This window comes from Salvia hispanica, chromosome 6 (assembly GCF_029641045.1).
Source record: "Salvia hispanica isolate PSC_SH4W2 chromosome 6, Shi_PSC_v1, whole genome shotgun sequence".
Lineage (NCBI taxonomy): Eukaryota > Viridiplantae > Streptophyta > Magnoliopsida > Lamiales > Lamiaceae > Salvia > Salvia hispanica.
The window spans coordinates 38,988,076-39,000,850 of NC_142697.1; the positions used below are offsets into that span (position 1 = coordinate 38,988,076).

Here is a 12,775-nt window from a genome sequence, read left to right on the forward strand (position 1 = left end):
ATAGTTAATTGATAGCTAATCAGTGTATTTTATATAACTGAAATTAATCGTTATTTTTAAATGCATTTTTTTAACATGTACTCATACCTGCACACAATCATAACCCGATCATCAGTTTTTTTATCTTATTACAATTTCAGAATTCACGAAATCACGATTATAATTTATGTCTCTGGGCTCTAAACTTCTCGCCAAATTTCTAACTCTTGGTGCTTAATACTCATCATCAACCCCGCGAAACTCTAAAAAGAGTTAAGTAATTTAATGTTGTTGGTGTTCAATTGACGTGTACGCCTTGTTGACCAGACTTCATCTTCTCATTTTTTTTTTCATTTCACTGTCTATCTTATGAGTGATTCGTAGTGTTCTTTTTTCTTTTCTTTTTTTCAAAATAAAAAATAGTACTCTTATGAGCTTACTGTTTTGCACAATACCAATTTATATCTTCGGAGTGCGAATTTCCTTCTCCAACAATTTCCAAGTATAATTTCACAATTAAATGTTCTCTTCGTTTCATAGAGAATAGATACTCTTTTTTATTTTGACATATCTCTTAAAAACAATTCACTTATATTTTGGATAACTTTCTTTCATCTCTAGACGGTGGGCCTCATTTTCCAAAATAAAAATAATTCAATCATTTTTTTTCTTTCTATCTATCTAATAGGGATATCAGTGCAGCCCGCAACCCGTAGGCCAACTCGAATAGCTTGCCAAATTTATAGGGGTAGGGTTGAAAATTTATAACCCGATAAAATTACAACCCGATTAGCTAGCAGCCCATTAGGGTCAGACCCGAAAACCCGATAAGCTGGCCCAAAAATCCGATAAAATTATTCTATTGTTCTATTTATTTAACTCATAATTCGCCACTTCATTGATTATTTTTATAATATAGATAACTACAAAAATAACTTTCAATTTTATATTAAATATACAAAATATATATTATTTTTTGTTACTCCTAGTATAATAATAGATAAATAAATTAGAAACTTCAAATTCATAAAAAAAAAATTCTAGAACATGCTTTAAATTTTTCTCAAAATATGTTTATATTTCATTTGCACAAATCTCAAATATTAATATTTGTTCATGTTTATGTTTGAGTTTAAGCAGTATATCTCAAATTATCAAATTCATCATAATTAAATATTTTTATATTTTATAAATATAACTAATTTTCATCATTATTTATTGAACTGATCGCATGTTAAGTTTATCGGTAGCAACCCGATTAACCCGTTGGGCTAGCACGAAACCCGAGCTTTTAGGGTTAGTGTTGAACTTTTATAACCCGGAAAAATTCACAACCCGATCAACTCGCACCCAATTGACCCGCAACCTGTTGGACTGATCCGATTGAAATCCCTACATTATACTATACTAATTACGTATTAAGACTCCTGTCTTCCCAAAAAAGTATATTTTCATGGGACGAATGAAGTAAATATCAAGAAATAAAATACTTCAAATCATTATTTGTACTCCAGCGGGTAGTAGTAATAAACTAGTGGTTTCTCTCGGTTAATCGACTAATTTTGATCAATTAATGGGCCATGAAGATGTAGTGAATGGATGAACCTTCTGACAGGGTTGTAGATGGACTTAGCCCAATTTGATCATTTGTGGACCATTTCTTTTCTTTATTATTCTTCTCGTATTGACTATGTAGCTGTTTTTCTCCTTTCAAACTTAGCCCAGGCAAATATGCAAACAACTGAACAAGGCGTAGTTCAATCGTGCTTGAGAATTGAAATATGATTCACAAAGCTTCCTGATTCCACATCCACACTGTAGGGAACTGAGCCCATCATCTGCAGACTGCAAATACTATAACTTACCATAGTTAAAACTGCAAACCTTTATATTTTCCCCAAGATATATCTTTTGCCTACCGTTAAGAGGACTAACCCTCTTGTCCCAAAGGTCAGTGCACTAAGTGGTAGGAGACTGGCCAAATGATTTGCTCCATGAACCTCTATTTTATTAGGGTATGATAGAACCAAATACATTAGCAAATAAAGAATAAACAGAAGCCAGTTTAAAGTAGTACCCTCCGTCCCTGAAAATTTATCACTTATTTCTATTTCTGTCCATCCCTAAAAATTTGTCACCTTGCACTTTTACCATTTTTTTTATAGTGTACCTCATATTCCACTAACTTATTCTAGTCACATTTTATTATAAAACTATTAATATATAAAAGTAGGACCCACGTGCTACTAACTTTTTCAACCCACTTTCTATTACTCCCTCCGTCCCCGATTAAGAGTCACACTTTGACCGGACACGGGTTTTAAGAAATGTAAAGAAAAGTTGGTTAAAAAAGTTTGTGGAATGTAGGATCCACTTTTTTATATTGGTTTTATAATAAATTGTGAGTGAAGTGAGTTAGTGGAATGTGAGACCTACTTCTATTTATGATAAAAAATGAAGTGTGACTCTTAATCGGGGACGGAGAGAGTATATTTCTTAAAACCTGTGACGGATCAAATGGTGATAAATTATGGGGGACGAAGGAAGTACTATACTTTCATAAGAAGTAAAAATAAAACTAAGAGATAAGATTTTGTTTCAACTATTGAATTTTGATTTAACACATGAGAGGGTGATAGATTGGGCAATCAAAGATGGCGTCTCTTGGGCTATGTAAAAGATGGTGTCTCTTGGGCCTGTGGGCCATATAAATGATGACCTTAAAATTGAATCGCACGTGAAACCTATCTCTATGGTAATAATCAAATTTCATAATTAGTTAATAGTATTATTTAATTACTACTAAATTAACCCTACTATTTTCAAATATAGTAGTACAACAATTGAAAACTATCTTTAATTTTTTTTCACTTACACAATCTATGCACATAGCTGCATAAGAACGCCACAACATGTTTGCACTTAATCATGCTAGCATATGAGAAATTCTCATGGATTAATAAATAAAAATAATTTTATTTGATTTGGCTCTATGACTATAATTAATTATTTATCTTAATGTCTGACCCAGTCATAATTAGACTTGGCAACTTGACAAATAAACTAAAAAAGCAAAAGAAACTATATCCTTTTTCATAAGTAATTAAAGTAAAACGTCAAACAAGTTTAAGCAATATATAGGCGGGCCCCACTTTATTCTTTTCAAAATATACAATTATTTTTAGAAAGCATTTATATGTCGTGATCGCCTCACATAATTACGTAAGATTGGATTATGCCATCTTCTATATGAATATAATGTATAACAAGAAAATAAATATTCTGAGATCTATACATCAAATATCGAAAACATTCCGATGACTTACCTTAGTAGTACTTTGATATTTTATACATTTCCCCAATTTTCACTTTTATAATTATAGTAGTAGTAGTAGTTTTTTTTTTGGGAAATTGGTCTCTAAAACCATGAACTTTGCCTAAAATTTGGTATTTCCCATTAACTTTGAAATTGGTATATAATATCACGAACTTTGCATTTTGTTTGGTATTTTCCAAACTCACTCAAATAAGATATTTTCATCAAAATCTTATTTAACATAGACCATCGTGATATGTTTTATAATATTTGAAACCACTTTTTAAGTTCATAGCATGTAGCATAAAAAGTCACGTTGAAAACCACGTTGATTTAATTGTGTCAAGTATGATAAAAGCCTCATAAGTTAGTCAAATATAGTAATAAACATGCCGTGGGAAATACCAAACAAAATGCAAAGTTCGTGATATTATATACCAATTTCAAAGTTCATGGGAAATACCAAATTTTGGACAAAGTTCATGGTTTTAGAGACCAATTTCCCTTTTTTTTTTTTTCTAATGATCAAGTTCGCAAAAAAAAGAAATTATTTCCCTTTTTCTCAATAAGTAAACTAATTTAATGAAATTCTGGTTAAACTTGGAAAGCAAATCAGCCTTTAATAATACTCCTAATTGAATATATCCTCTCCGTTAAGTACATAGGCAATTGTGTAAAATTACAACTCATGTAAAATTTTTCCTAACCATTTAAATTAACACTCGGTTATATTGGAAGAAGCGTCAAAAAAATGCTACCTAAACCCTTATCCAAAAGAGTAAGGATTCTGAAAAGTATATAGGTGAATTATGAAAATATTATACTACTAGTATGATTTAAGGGAAATGAGCACATTTTTATCATTTAAAAAAGTAAGAAAAAACGTATCACACGTTTGAATCCCTCCCCATATTATTTTTTAAGTGAAAACGTGTCCAGGTGTAGCAAGAACAGAATTATTGAATTGTAAAGTTTGAAGCGTCGGCGTAGTCAAGCAGAGTTGATTGGGGGAGAAGATGGAATTGGACGGTGAGGTCCACTAATTTATGGCTTCCCCAAATGGTCCAAACGATGTCGTGTGGCCAATAACGTCCCAACCATTTCCGAGTCTCTCCACTCCACGCAACCCCTTTTGCCCTCAAATTGAATAATCAAACATATCATGTGCATTTGTTTGGATACGAAAGGCATAGGGTATATATGTGGCAAGATTTGTGGCGAATCGTATCTACATTTAATTTAGGTAGCGATAAATAGCAGTTGGAGACGAGTCAGTCCACCAATTTCAGCCGCAGCGATATCTATCTATCTCTATACGCCTCAATCCGTCGTCGTATCGCTGCGATCGTCCTTGATTATGGTATTGCTGCACGCAGCCAGAGGATCGGAGTCTGAATCGGAATCGGGATATATAGGGAGGAACAGATTGGGGAAGTACGTCGTGGGGAGGACGTTGGGAGAGGGTAACTTCGGAAAAGTCAAATTCGCTACAAACGTTGAATCCGGTGAGTCGTTTGCAATCAAGGTTTTGGAGAAGAACAGAATCTCCGGCCTCAACATCACCGATCAGGTATGTGTGTGCATTCATTAATTTTTTAATTTTCTGCAATCGAGTTATTGAATTGAACGGTTGTGGTTGCAGATAAAGAGGGAGATTGGCACATTGAAACTCCTCAGGCATCCAAATGTTGTGAGGTTACATGAGGTAAATGATTCATTCTCCGGCGACCATGTCCAGTTGCTTTGAGTTGAGTCAAGTGACGTAGGTAGATTCCTATAGGTGAAGGTTGTTGGCATAATTAATTGAATAATGTTCACATGGGTCACACGAAATTATGGGATGGATATGCGTGTGGATAAGCTTTTGTGGAGTAGAGTATGGACTACAACAGCTTGTTGTCATCCATCGCAATCACATGAGCCTTCTCCATAGCTTGTGCTTCTTGTTTTACCCTCACATGCACTCATATCATGCCCATCAATGTCTATATGGCCCCCACACACTTGATCAGTTTTAATTATTTGTTTATTTCCAGACTTGTAATGTTGAATAGTAGTACTACTAGGCTAGTTGCTTGAATGATGAAATAAATGTGTGCAAGTGGTTAGGTAAGCTAGATTTTTTTGAGTTGGTTCACAAATCATTGATATGGATTATGCAGTAACATATAACCAGTAACCTTTAATATATGAACATGTATATGCTTCAAGTACTGTAAAACCTAAACGTGATATAAAAATTAAACATGATATTATTAAGTTTAGAAACCTTCTTTGTTGCTCATATATGGTATTTATGTGAGTTGAATTCTAATGCTGAAAAAGGTGTTAACTGACTGATGAACAACCAGGTCTTAGCAAGCAAGGTGAAGATATATATGGTCCTTGAATATGTGAATGGTGGAGAACTTTTTGACAGAATTGTAAGTAGTTTTTCCAGAAGCAATGCATGCTTAATTGGTTTACCAAGGGGCTTAAACAAATAATTTACAGGCATCGCGAGGAAAATATTCCGAAGCTCAAGGCAGGAAGCTTTTTCAACAGTTAATTGACGGTGTTGCTTACTGTCACAACAAAGGCGTATATCATAGAGATCTCAAAGTAATGACTCTATTTCAAATATTGTAGCATCTAATATATATCTGCAGACACTTAAAAAATTAATATTATGTTGTTTTGATTTCCAAATGCAGCTAGAGAATGTGTTGATTGATCAAAGTGGAGTCATTAAGATCACAGATTTTGGCCTTAGTGCATTGCCTCAACACTTTAGGGTATGCATAATTCCATCTCGTGTTTCTTCTTCTTGTTTCCTCACTCCCAGTTACTGACACTGTCCATTTAACATTGTTAGGCTGATGGTTTGTTACATACAACTTGCGGAAGTCCAAACTATGTTGCCCCTGAAATTCTCTCAAACAAAGGGTACGATGGTGCAACTTCAGATACATGGTCTTGCGGTGTCATCCTGTACGTTATACTCACAGGACACCTTCCCTTTGATGACCGGAATCTGGCCGTACTTTATCAGAAGGTACCAGTGCCCTTTAAACTGATATACATAACAATTTCCCTTCAGTTTGGAGCCTAAGATTTTCCCGAATTTGTAATCAGATTTTCAAGGGAGATGCTCAGATGCCGAAATGGCTTTCTTCAGGAGCCAAAAACCTAATAAAGAGGATACTTGATCCCAACCCAAATACCAGGATAAGCATGGACGATATAAAGAACCATGAATGGTTCAAACAGGACTATACTCCTTTAGGTCCTGATGAAGAAGAAGAAGAAGAAGATTGTGCTTGCACAGAAGAAGATAAACTATCATCTCTACATGATACAGTATGAACTTTGCCCCTTAATGCTACTTAATATATTGATCAACCTAGGATGATTTGAAACATGTTTTGCAATGTCAACGTATTGTGCAGACTCCAGAAGCAGAGAGGGATCCGGACTCGCCTTATCTAATCAATGCCTTTCAGCTGATTGGAATGTCCGCTTGCCTTGACCTTTCTGGCTTCTTTGAGAAAGAGGTTGTTTCTGAGAGAAAAATCAGGTTTACCTCAAATCATTGTCCAAAAGAATTACTCGAGAGAATTGAACATACAGTTACAGAGATGGGATTTCATGTCCAGAAGAAAAACGGAAAGGTCAGTTTCCATGTCTTGTACATTAATTTTCTTCATCAGATTGCTAATTTCCCTATTCTCTAACACTTTGGCTTAAATATGTGCATACAGTTGAAAGTCACGCTAGAGCTCAAAGATCAAAAAGCACCAGCGAGTCTCTCAGTAGCTGCACAAGTAAGTAAATACAAGTGGAACGAGATGTTGCTTTCCATTATCTTATTCTAACGTACTACTCATATATGTGTCACAGGTTTACGAGATAAGTCCAGCCTTTTATGTGGTCGAGCTGCGGAAAACTTGTGGTGATTCAACAGTGTACAGAGAGGTATGTTCTTGTCTTCATCATAATAAGACAATATTGATATAATATAGTACTACCTATATATCTATATGAAGTTTTTCCTGACCAGAAAGAGTATTTATTTGTATATGCAGTTGTGTGCCAAACTATCTAATGAGTTGGGTGTATCACAAAACCAAGTGGCAGTATCTAATGAATTGGGTGCATCAGAAAGCCAAGTGCAGAGTGGCCTACTAACAGGGGATACCAAGATACAATAAGCTGCTTAATTTGGTTGTCCCCCATGATTAAATTATTCCTTGTAGAAAATGTATGTATTGCATAAATCTTCAAAAATTTGTACAGAATAAACATGTCTTATTCTTGTATTATAAACCCCAGGAGAAAATTTGATAATTGCGACTTGTTTATCATTTTGATGCTTAAGGAATCCACAATGTGCCTCGAAAAATTCAGCGTCAATCCCATTTTTCAGCTACCATGTGAGCTTTTGTCATTTTAATCCCAATTCAGTCAGCTCCAATTTTAGCCCTTTAAATAATTGAATTTTAATTGAAATGGTGAGAATAGAGAAATGAAGTGTTATGTTTTGGCGTGAAAAATGTATAGAAAAAGGGATATTTATATATGAAATTATAGGGTATTTAAAGGAATAAAAAAACAAAAACAAAAAAAAAAATGAAAATTATGTGTGGCTGCCGCAAGGGCTGCATTCGGGCCGGGCCACCCTCTCATTTTCTGTGTTGCAGACGTGCATGCAGCCACTCCAGGCGGCCACCCCGGGCGCAGTTGCATTGTGAATTTGTGAGTGCTCGATATACTAGTACCTATATGAAACCGAATATATAAATGTTTCACCAATCTTGAATAAATGCACATTATGCACTGCATCATCCTCTTATGCATTTACAAGTGTACATAAGATACTAAACTACGCTTTCAATACAAAATTAGTCCCTCCGCTCTAAGATAATAGAAGCATTTTTTTTTTCACGAAAAATTAAGTAGTAGTATGATATAGTAGAATAAAGTGGATAATTGAATGGACAATAAATTAAAATAAATAATAGAGTATGAAAAAGAAAATATATTAATTTTTTGCTAAAAAAAAAATGACTCTATTACCACATAATGCCCCAAAATAGAAACAATGAGTCTATTCTCTATTAACATGGAACGAATGAACATTACAAATAAGCTAGTGGATTAATTATGTTATAACTTGTGGAGGTATATATGAATATATGACATATACATGTACATGATCCCACTTGTGTGTTGTGTGTCTAGACTAATGAGTAATCAATCATGGAATTGTCTCTCTAAATACTGGGGCACGTCGTTACGTTTGCATTAGTAGCCACTAATTAATTCATGAAAAGACAATCTAATAATCACAATCAAGAATTAATTAATTATTGAAAAAAAGTCGTGAAGGGCAGGTTAGTTTTTGGATTATGATCATGAGAGACAAGACATAACATTGATATTGTTGGATACATCCACCTCATATTCAATCAGATTATCCTTTGCTACTGATTATTTTGCCAAAACTGCCACTGATCACCACAGCTAACTGCTTGCATTAATTTCATTTTATTATTTAGTACATGCACATGAGACATTATTTAAAATTTAACACTTAATTTTGAATTTTTCGAATATGTTAGAACTAGGATTGGTATGTGTCATTACCATACCCAGCATTACCCAATTTCAATATTAGTGATCAAGGAATTGAAGAACACTTTGTCCTTTGTCATTCATTATTTATTCTTCTTTTGGCTTTAGTAGTTATATATTGACTTCGAAAATGGCCAAAATTATTGATTACTTTTTTCCTCTCATACAGATTGTAACGCCTTTTCTTTTTCAACATACATTTAAAAGCAATTTGAGCTAAAGCAATAGTCGAAGATGAATAATACTATTAAAATACACATATTTATAAATTATAATAATATAGAATATAGAACTAATATATGTAGGCAGTGTGTTTCGCAAGACTTAATTTGAATATGATCACCATTAACTATAAATTAATAGCGACCCAGTTCACAATACTAGTAATTAAAATAAGCATAAAATTCAATTTAGTGTAGTAATTAATTAAATTTAATTTGCAACCCCTGCTTTCTTCTCCCTGACGGTGTTGAGATAGCGACTTAAAGAAAGAAAGCACACAAGATATATTCTTTTATTCCATAAAGTAAAAAGTAAAAACTTGATTTTGATCAATAATAGTGATTACTTATTAAGTAATTATTGATTTACAAATTATAAAAAGCTGGCATGTAAGGGAATGGCCAACTATTACTCTTTATAATTGTGTTTGTGCTATCCAGTCTGTCTCTTTGGTTTCCCAACCGACTACTTTACTTATGTATATTAATGTACATATTCTCCTTAATTAATCTCAAAATTTTGAAATTAAGTACAATTCACATGCAACGACTTACCATTCATATATATATATATATATTCTCACTAACCACTTCGTTTGTTAATGTTGAATTATTTATTATTTAAGTCCAATTTTATAGGAGTTTTCCACAAGTGATGTATAAATATATGCACTGCACCTTGTTAGTTGTGGATTTGTTAATTAGGACTAATATTTTGAGTTGACGAGAATATAATCAGTATTATTAATAAATCCATGATTAAATTATTGAGGAATAGACAAGATGCCTAACACAAATTGGTTTTTGGAGAGTTTGTTGTCCAGTCTGTTCATTGCTATCACTAATACAGATTTAATTATTTTAAATTGCATTTTTCATTGCTCGCCAATACCAATCATAAAAAAAAAATCATCATTGCCTTTCAACTTTCTTATATATTTTTCATAATTTTTTTGGGGTTAGTTCTTTATAAAATCTAAAAATGCATAAACATATAGGTTGTTCAATAACTTGCAAGCATTGTTTTATTCTAAAGTACTTAGTTTTCAAGTTAAATTTTACATTGAATGATTATTATATTATGATCACATACTATTTATCACGAGCACGATAAAATAATCCCAATTATTATATTATTGATATTAGTGAAGATATGAAATCCTAGTGATAGAATAGTATGAACTTCCAAAAATGTATTTAATCAAGCAAGATTGTTATTTTATGAATTTAATCGTCCCACGCCACTACCAGAAGGTAAACTGTCACAGTCAAACTTCTAAAGTGATAATTATTAAATGCTAAAACAATGAAGAATGGTAGTCAATTTATAATTAACCTTCAAGTTTTGATCTTTTTATTTTACAATTTCTGGTGTATTGTGATTGGTTGATGCTTGTGTTTTACTTCTTCATGTGTAAAGGGGCATTATTTATCACCTAACTATAATGAGTGGATGCGTTGTTATTATCTCACAAGTCCATGTGCTTTGCTTCTTTTTTTCTCTCTCTGCACCCTTTAACTTCAATTCAACTTCTTTCTTGTTTTTTTTCTCTCTCTCTTTCTCTGCCATATTCTGTAAGTTGTCATTCAGTTCTGATCATTAAATTCTAGTATTCAGTGTCATACCCAAAAATATCAATGTGTCTCACTCCCTAACTTGATCTAAAGCCTCCTACTCTAGAAATAGCATTTCCAGTGAGGGAAGTCTGTTTTTCAAGAACTGAGCTTTCATTGAAAAGATTGCATCTTTGTGTATGGTTTTAGATGGTAGCAAATGGGTTCGAGTTATAACTTCGACTTATCCAAAAAAACACACATCTTTCATCTCAAGGTGTGGGTGTTAGTGAGCATCTTTGTGGGCATCTTTGTAGTGGTTGTCATGTTGCTTCTATGGCGTTGTAGCAAATCTAAGAAGAAGAGTTCAGTTGGGTTGATCCCAAATGTGTCTAGAGAGATCAAGGAGATAAGGATAGAGCAGAAGAAGTCAGCTGGGATGGAAGAAGTGGAGTACTTCAATGTGCAGGAGGAAAAGGAGAAAGACTGTGATAAGCTTTTGGTGCATTTCAAGAATGAGGATTCCTTCAATTCTTCATCAAATGATCCCAATGCTGTCTCTGTGAGTTCCCCTCTAGCTGGCCTCCCTGAGCTGTCTCACCTGGGCTGGGGTCACTGGTTTACTCTGAGGGATTTGGAGATGGCAACAAACAGGTTTTCAAAGGAGAATGTTATTGGAGAGGGTGGGTATGGAATTGTGTATAGTGGCCAGCTCATCAATGGTACTATTGTTGCTGTCAAAAGACTTCTCAACAATTTGTAAGTTGTCAAAGTTTTCATTTTGTCTTCTTGTTTACCAACTTGTATATTGATGTAAATCATACATGCAGAGGACAGGCAGAGAAGGAATTTAGGGTGGAAGTTGAAGCTATTGGCCATGTAAGGCATAAAAACTTGGTCAGACTCTTGGGCTATTGCATTGAAGGCACCCACAGGTAGTAATAGTAATACATATTCATATATTCATAGTTTAGTAATGTGGAGTAGAGATGGTTAGATTTGAAATCTTAAGTATGATTATGGATGGAGCAGATTGCTGGTGTATGAGTATGTGAACAATGGGAATCTTGAGCAATGGCTTCATGGGGCTATGGCCCACCATGGGCACCTTACATGGGAGGGAAGAATGAAGATTCTTCTAGGCACAGCTAAGGGGTGAGTATTGAGTAATTAATTAAGAAGGCTTTTCTGTTTGTTTTGAGTTGTCAATTACTAATACTATTGGGTGCAGTCTTGCATATCTTCATGATGCAATTGAGCCCAAAGTTGTTCATAGAGACATCAAAGCCAGCAACATACTGATTGATGAGGATTTCAATGCTAAAATATCTGATTTTGGACTGGCCAAGTTGCTTGGTGCTGGAAAGACTCATATTGTAACCAGAGTTATGGGTACCTTTGGGTCAGTTTTTGTCTCTTCTAAAGCTTGAAACTGAAATATATTATATATACTGATGTTTCAATGCTTTGGCAGATATGTTGCACCAGAATATGCAAGCAGTGGCTTCCTAAATGAGAAGAGTGATGTGTATAGCTTCGGTGTTCTGCTATTGGAGTCCATAACTGGGAGAGATCCCGTGGATGACAGCCGGCCTGTGCACGAGAAAAACCTGGTCGACTGGCTCAAGATGATGGTGGCAGCCAAGCAGGCAGACCAGGTGGTGGACCCCAATCTGGAGACAAGGCCGTCTACGTCTGCCCTGAAAAGAGCTCTCTTGACAGCGTTAAGGTGCGTGGATCCGAATGCGCAACAAAGGCCGACAATGAGCCAGGTGGTCCGGATGCTCGAGTCAGATGAATATCCAATACTAAGAGAGGTATGTGTCTTACTCTCGTGAGATTCATTTCATTTTTTCGGGATGCTTATGTGTCTCTATGGTGTCTGCGTGCCACAGGGTCGTACGAGGAAAAAAGACAAGCGTTGAAGACTGAGTGATTCTTTCTAGGAACTAAGTAGCACATAGCATAAGGATACATCTCTTAGTCTCAAATGTGAATGATCTGTTTGTTTCTTTGATTGCTGCAATGTATAGTTTATACACAATTCTTGCTCTAATAATCACCATTAAACAACTCATATTCACTTTGGTGT

The 12,775-nt window shown here is 34.5% G+C and overlaps 2 protein-coding genes across 3 annotated transcripts; both read left to right on the plus strand.

Moving 5' to 3' along the window:
• Positions 1-4,283: 4,283 nt before the first annotated feature.
• Positions 4,284-7,638, plus strand: LOC125206059 (CBL-interacting serine/threonine-protein kinase 17-like). 2 transcript variants are annotated; one of them, XM_048105344.2, is made up of 11 exons: positions 4,289-4,865; positions 4,938-5,000; positions 5,647-5,718; positions 5,789-5,896; positions 5,989-6,069; positions 6,150-6,329; positions 6,410-6,634; positions 6,724-6,945; positions 7,036-7,098; positions 7,175-7,249; positions 7,360-7,638. In XM_048105344.2, the coding sequence occupies exons 1-11, from the start codon at positions 4,653-4,655 to the stop codon at positions 7,483-7,485; spliced, it is 1,428 nt and encodes a 475-aa protein (XP_047961301.1). In that variant the 5' UTR covers positions 4,289-4,652; the 3' UTR covers positions 7,486-7,638. The 2 variants fall into 2 exon arrangements, with proteins under 2 accessions (XP_088917398.1, XP_047961301.1); XM_089061272.1 differs by lacking the exon at positions 5,647-5,718 and having other exon boundaries at positions 4,284-4,865.
• Positions 7,639-10,597: 2,959 nt separating this feature from the next.
• On the plus strand, positions 10,598-12,760 carry LOC125203307 (putative receptor-like protein kinase At2g42960). Its single transcript, XM_048101623.2, has 6 exons — positions 10,598-11,442; positions 11,514-11,618; positions 11,716-11,838; positions 11,915-12,085; positions 12,158-12,500; positions 12,579-12,760. Exons 1-6 carry the CDS (start codon positions 10,904-10,906, stop codon positions 12,606-12,608), a joined length of 1,311 nt encoding a protein of 436 aa, XP_047957580.1. The 5' UTR covers positions 10,598-10,903; the 3' UTR covers positions 12,609-12,760.
• Positions 12,761-12,775: the final 15 nt, after the last annotated feature.

Coding starts and splice junctions, on each gene's coding strand:
- LOC125203307 (XM_048101623.2), top strand. CDS start 10,904: ATGGGTTCGAGTTATAACTTCGACTTATCCAAAAAAACACACATCTTT. Junction 11,443..11,513: donor AAAAGACTTCTCAACAATTT/GTAAGTTGTCAA, acceptor TCATACATGCAG/AGGACAGGCAGAGAAGGAAT. Junction 11,619..11,715: donor TGCATTGAAGGCACCCACAG/GTAGTAATAGTA, acceptor TGGATGGAGCAG/ATTGCTGGTGTATGAGTATG.
- LOC125206059 (XM_048105344.2), top strand. CDS start 4,653: ATGGTATTGCTGCACGCAGCCAGAGGATCGGAGTCTGAATCGGAATCG. Junction 6,946..7,035: donor TCCAGAAGAAAAACGGAAAG/GTCAGTTTCCAT, acceptor ATGTGCATACAG/TTGAAAGTCACGCTAGAGCT. Junction 7,099..7,174: donor GTCTCTCAGTAGCTGCACAA/GTAAGTAAATAC, acceptor TATGTGTCACAG/GTTTACGAGATAAGTCCAGC.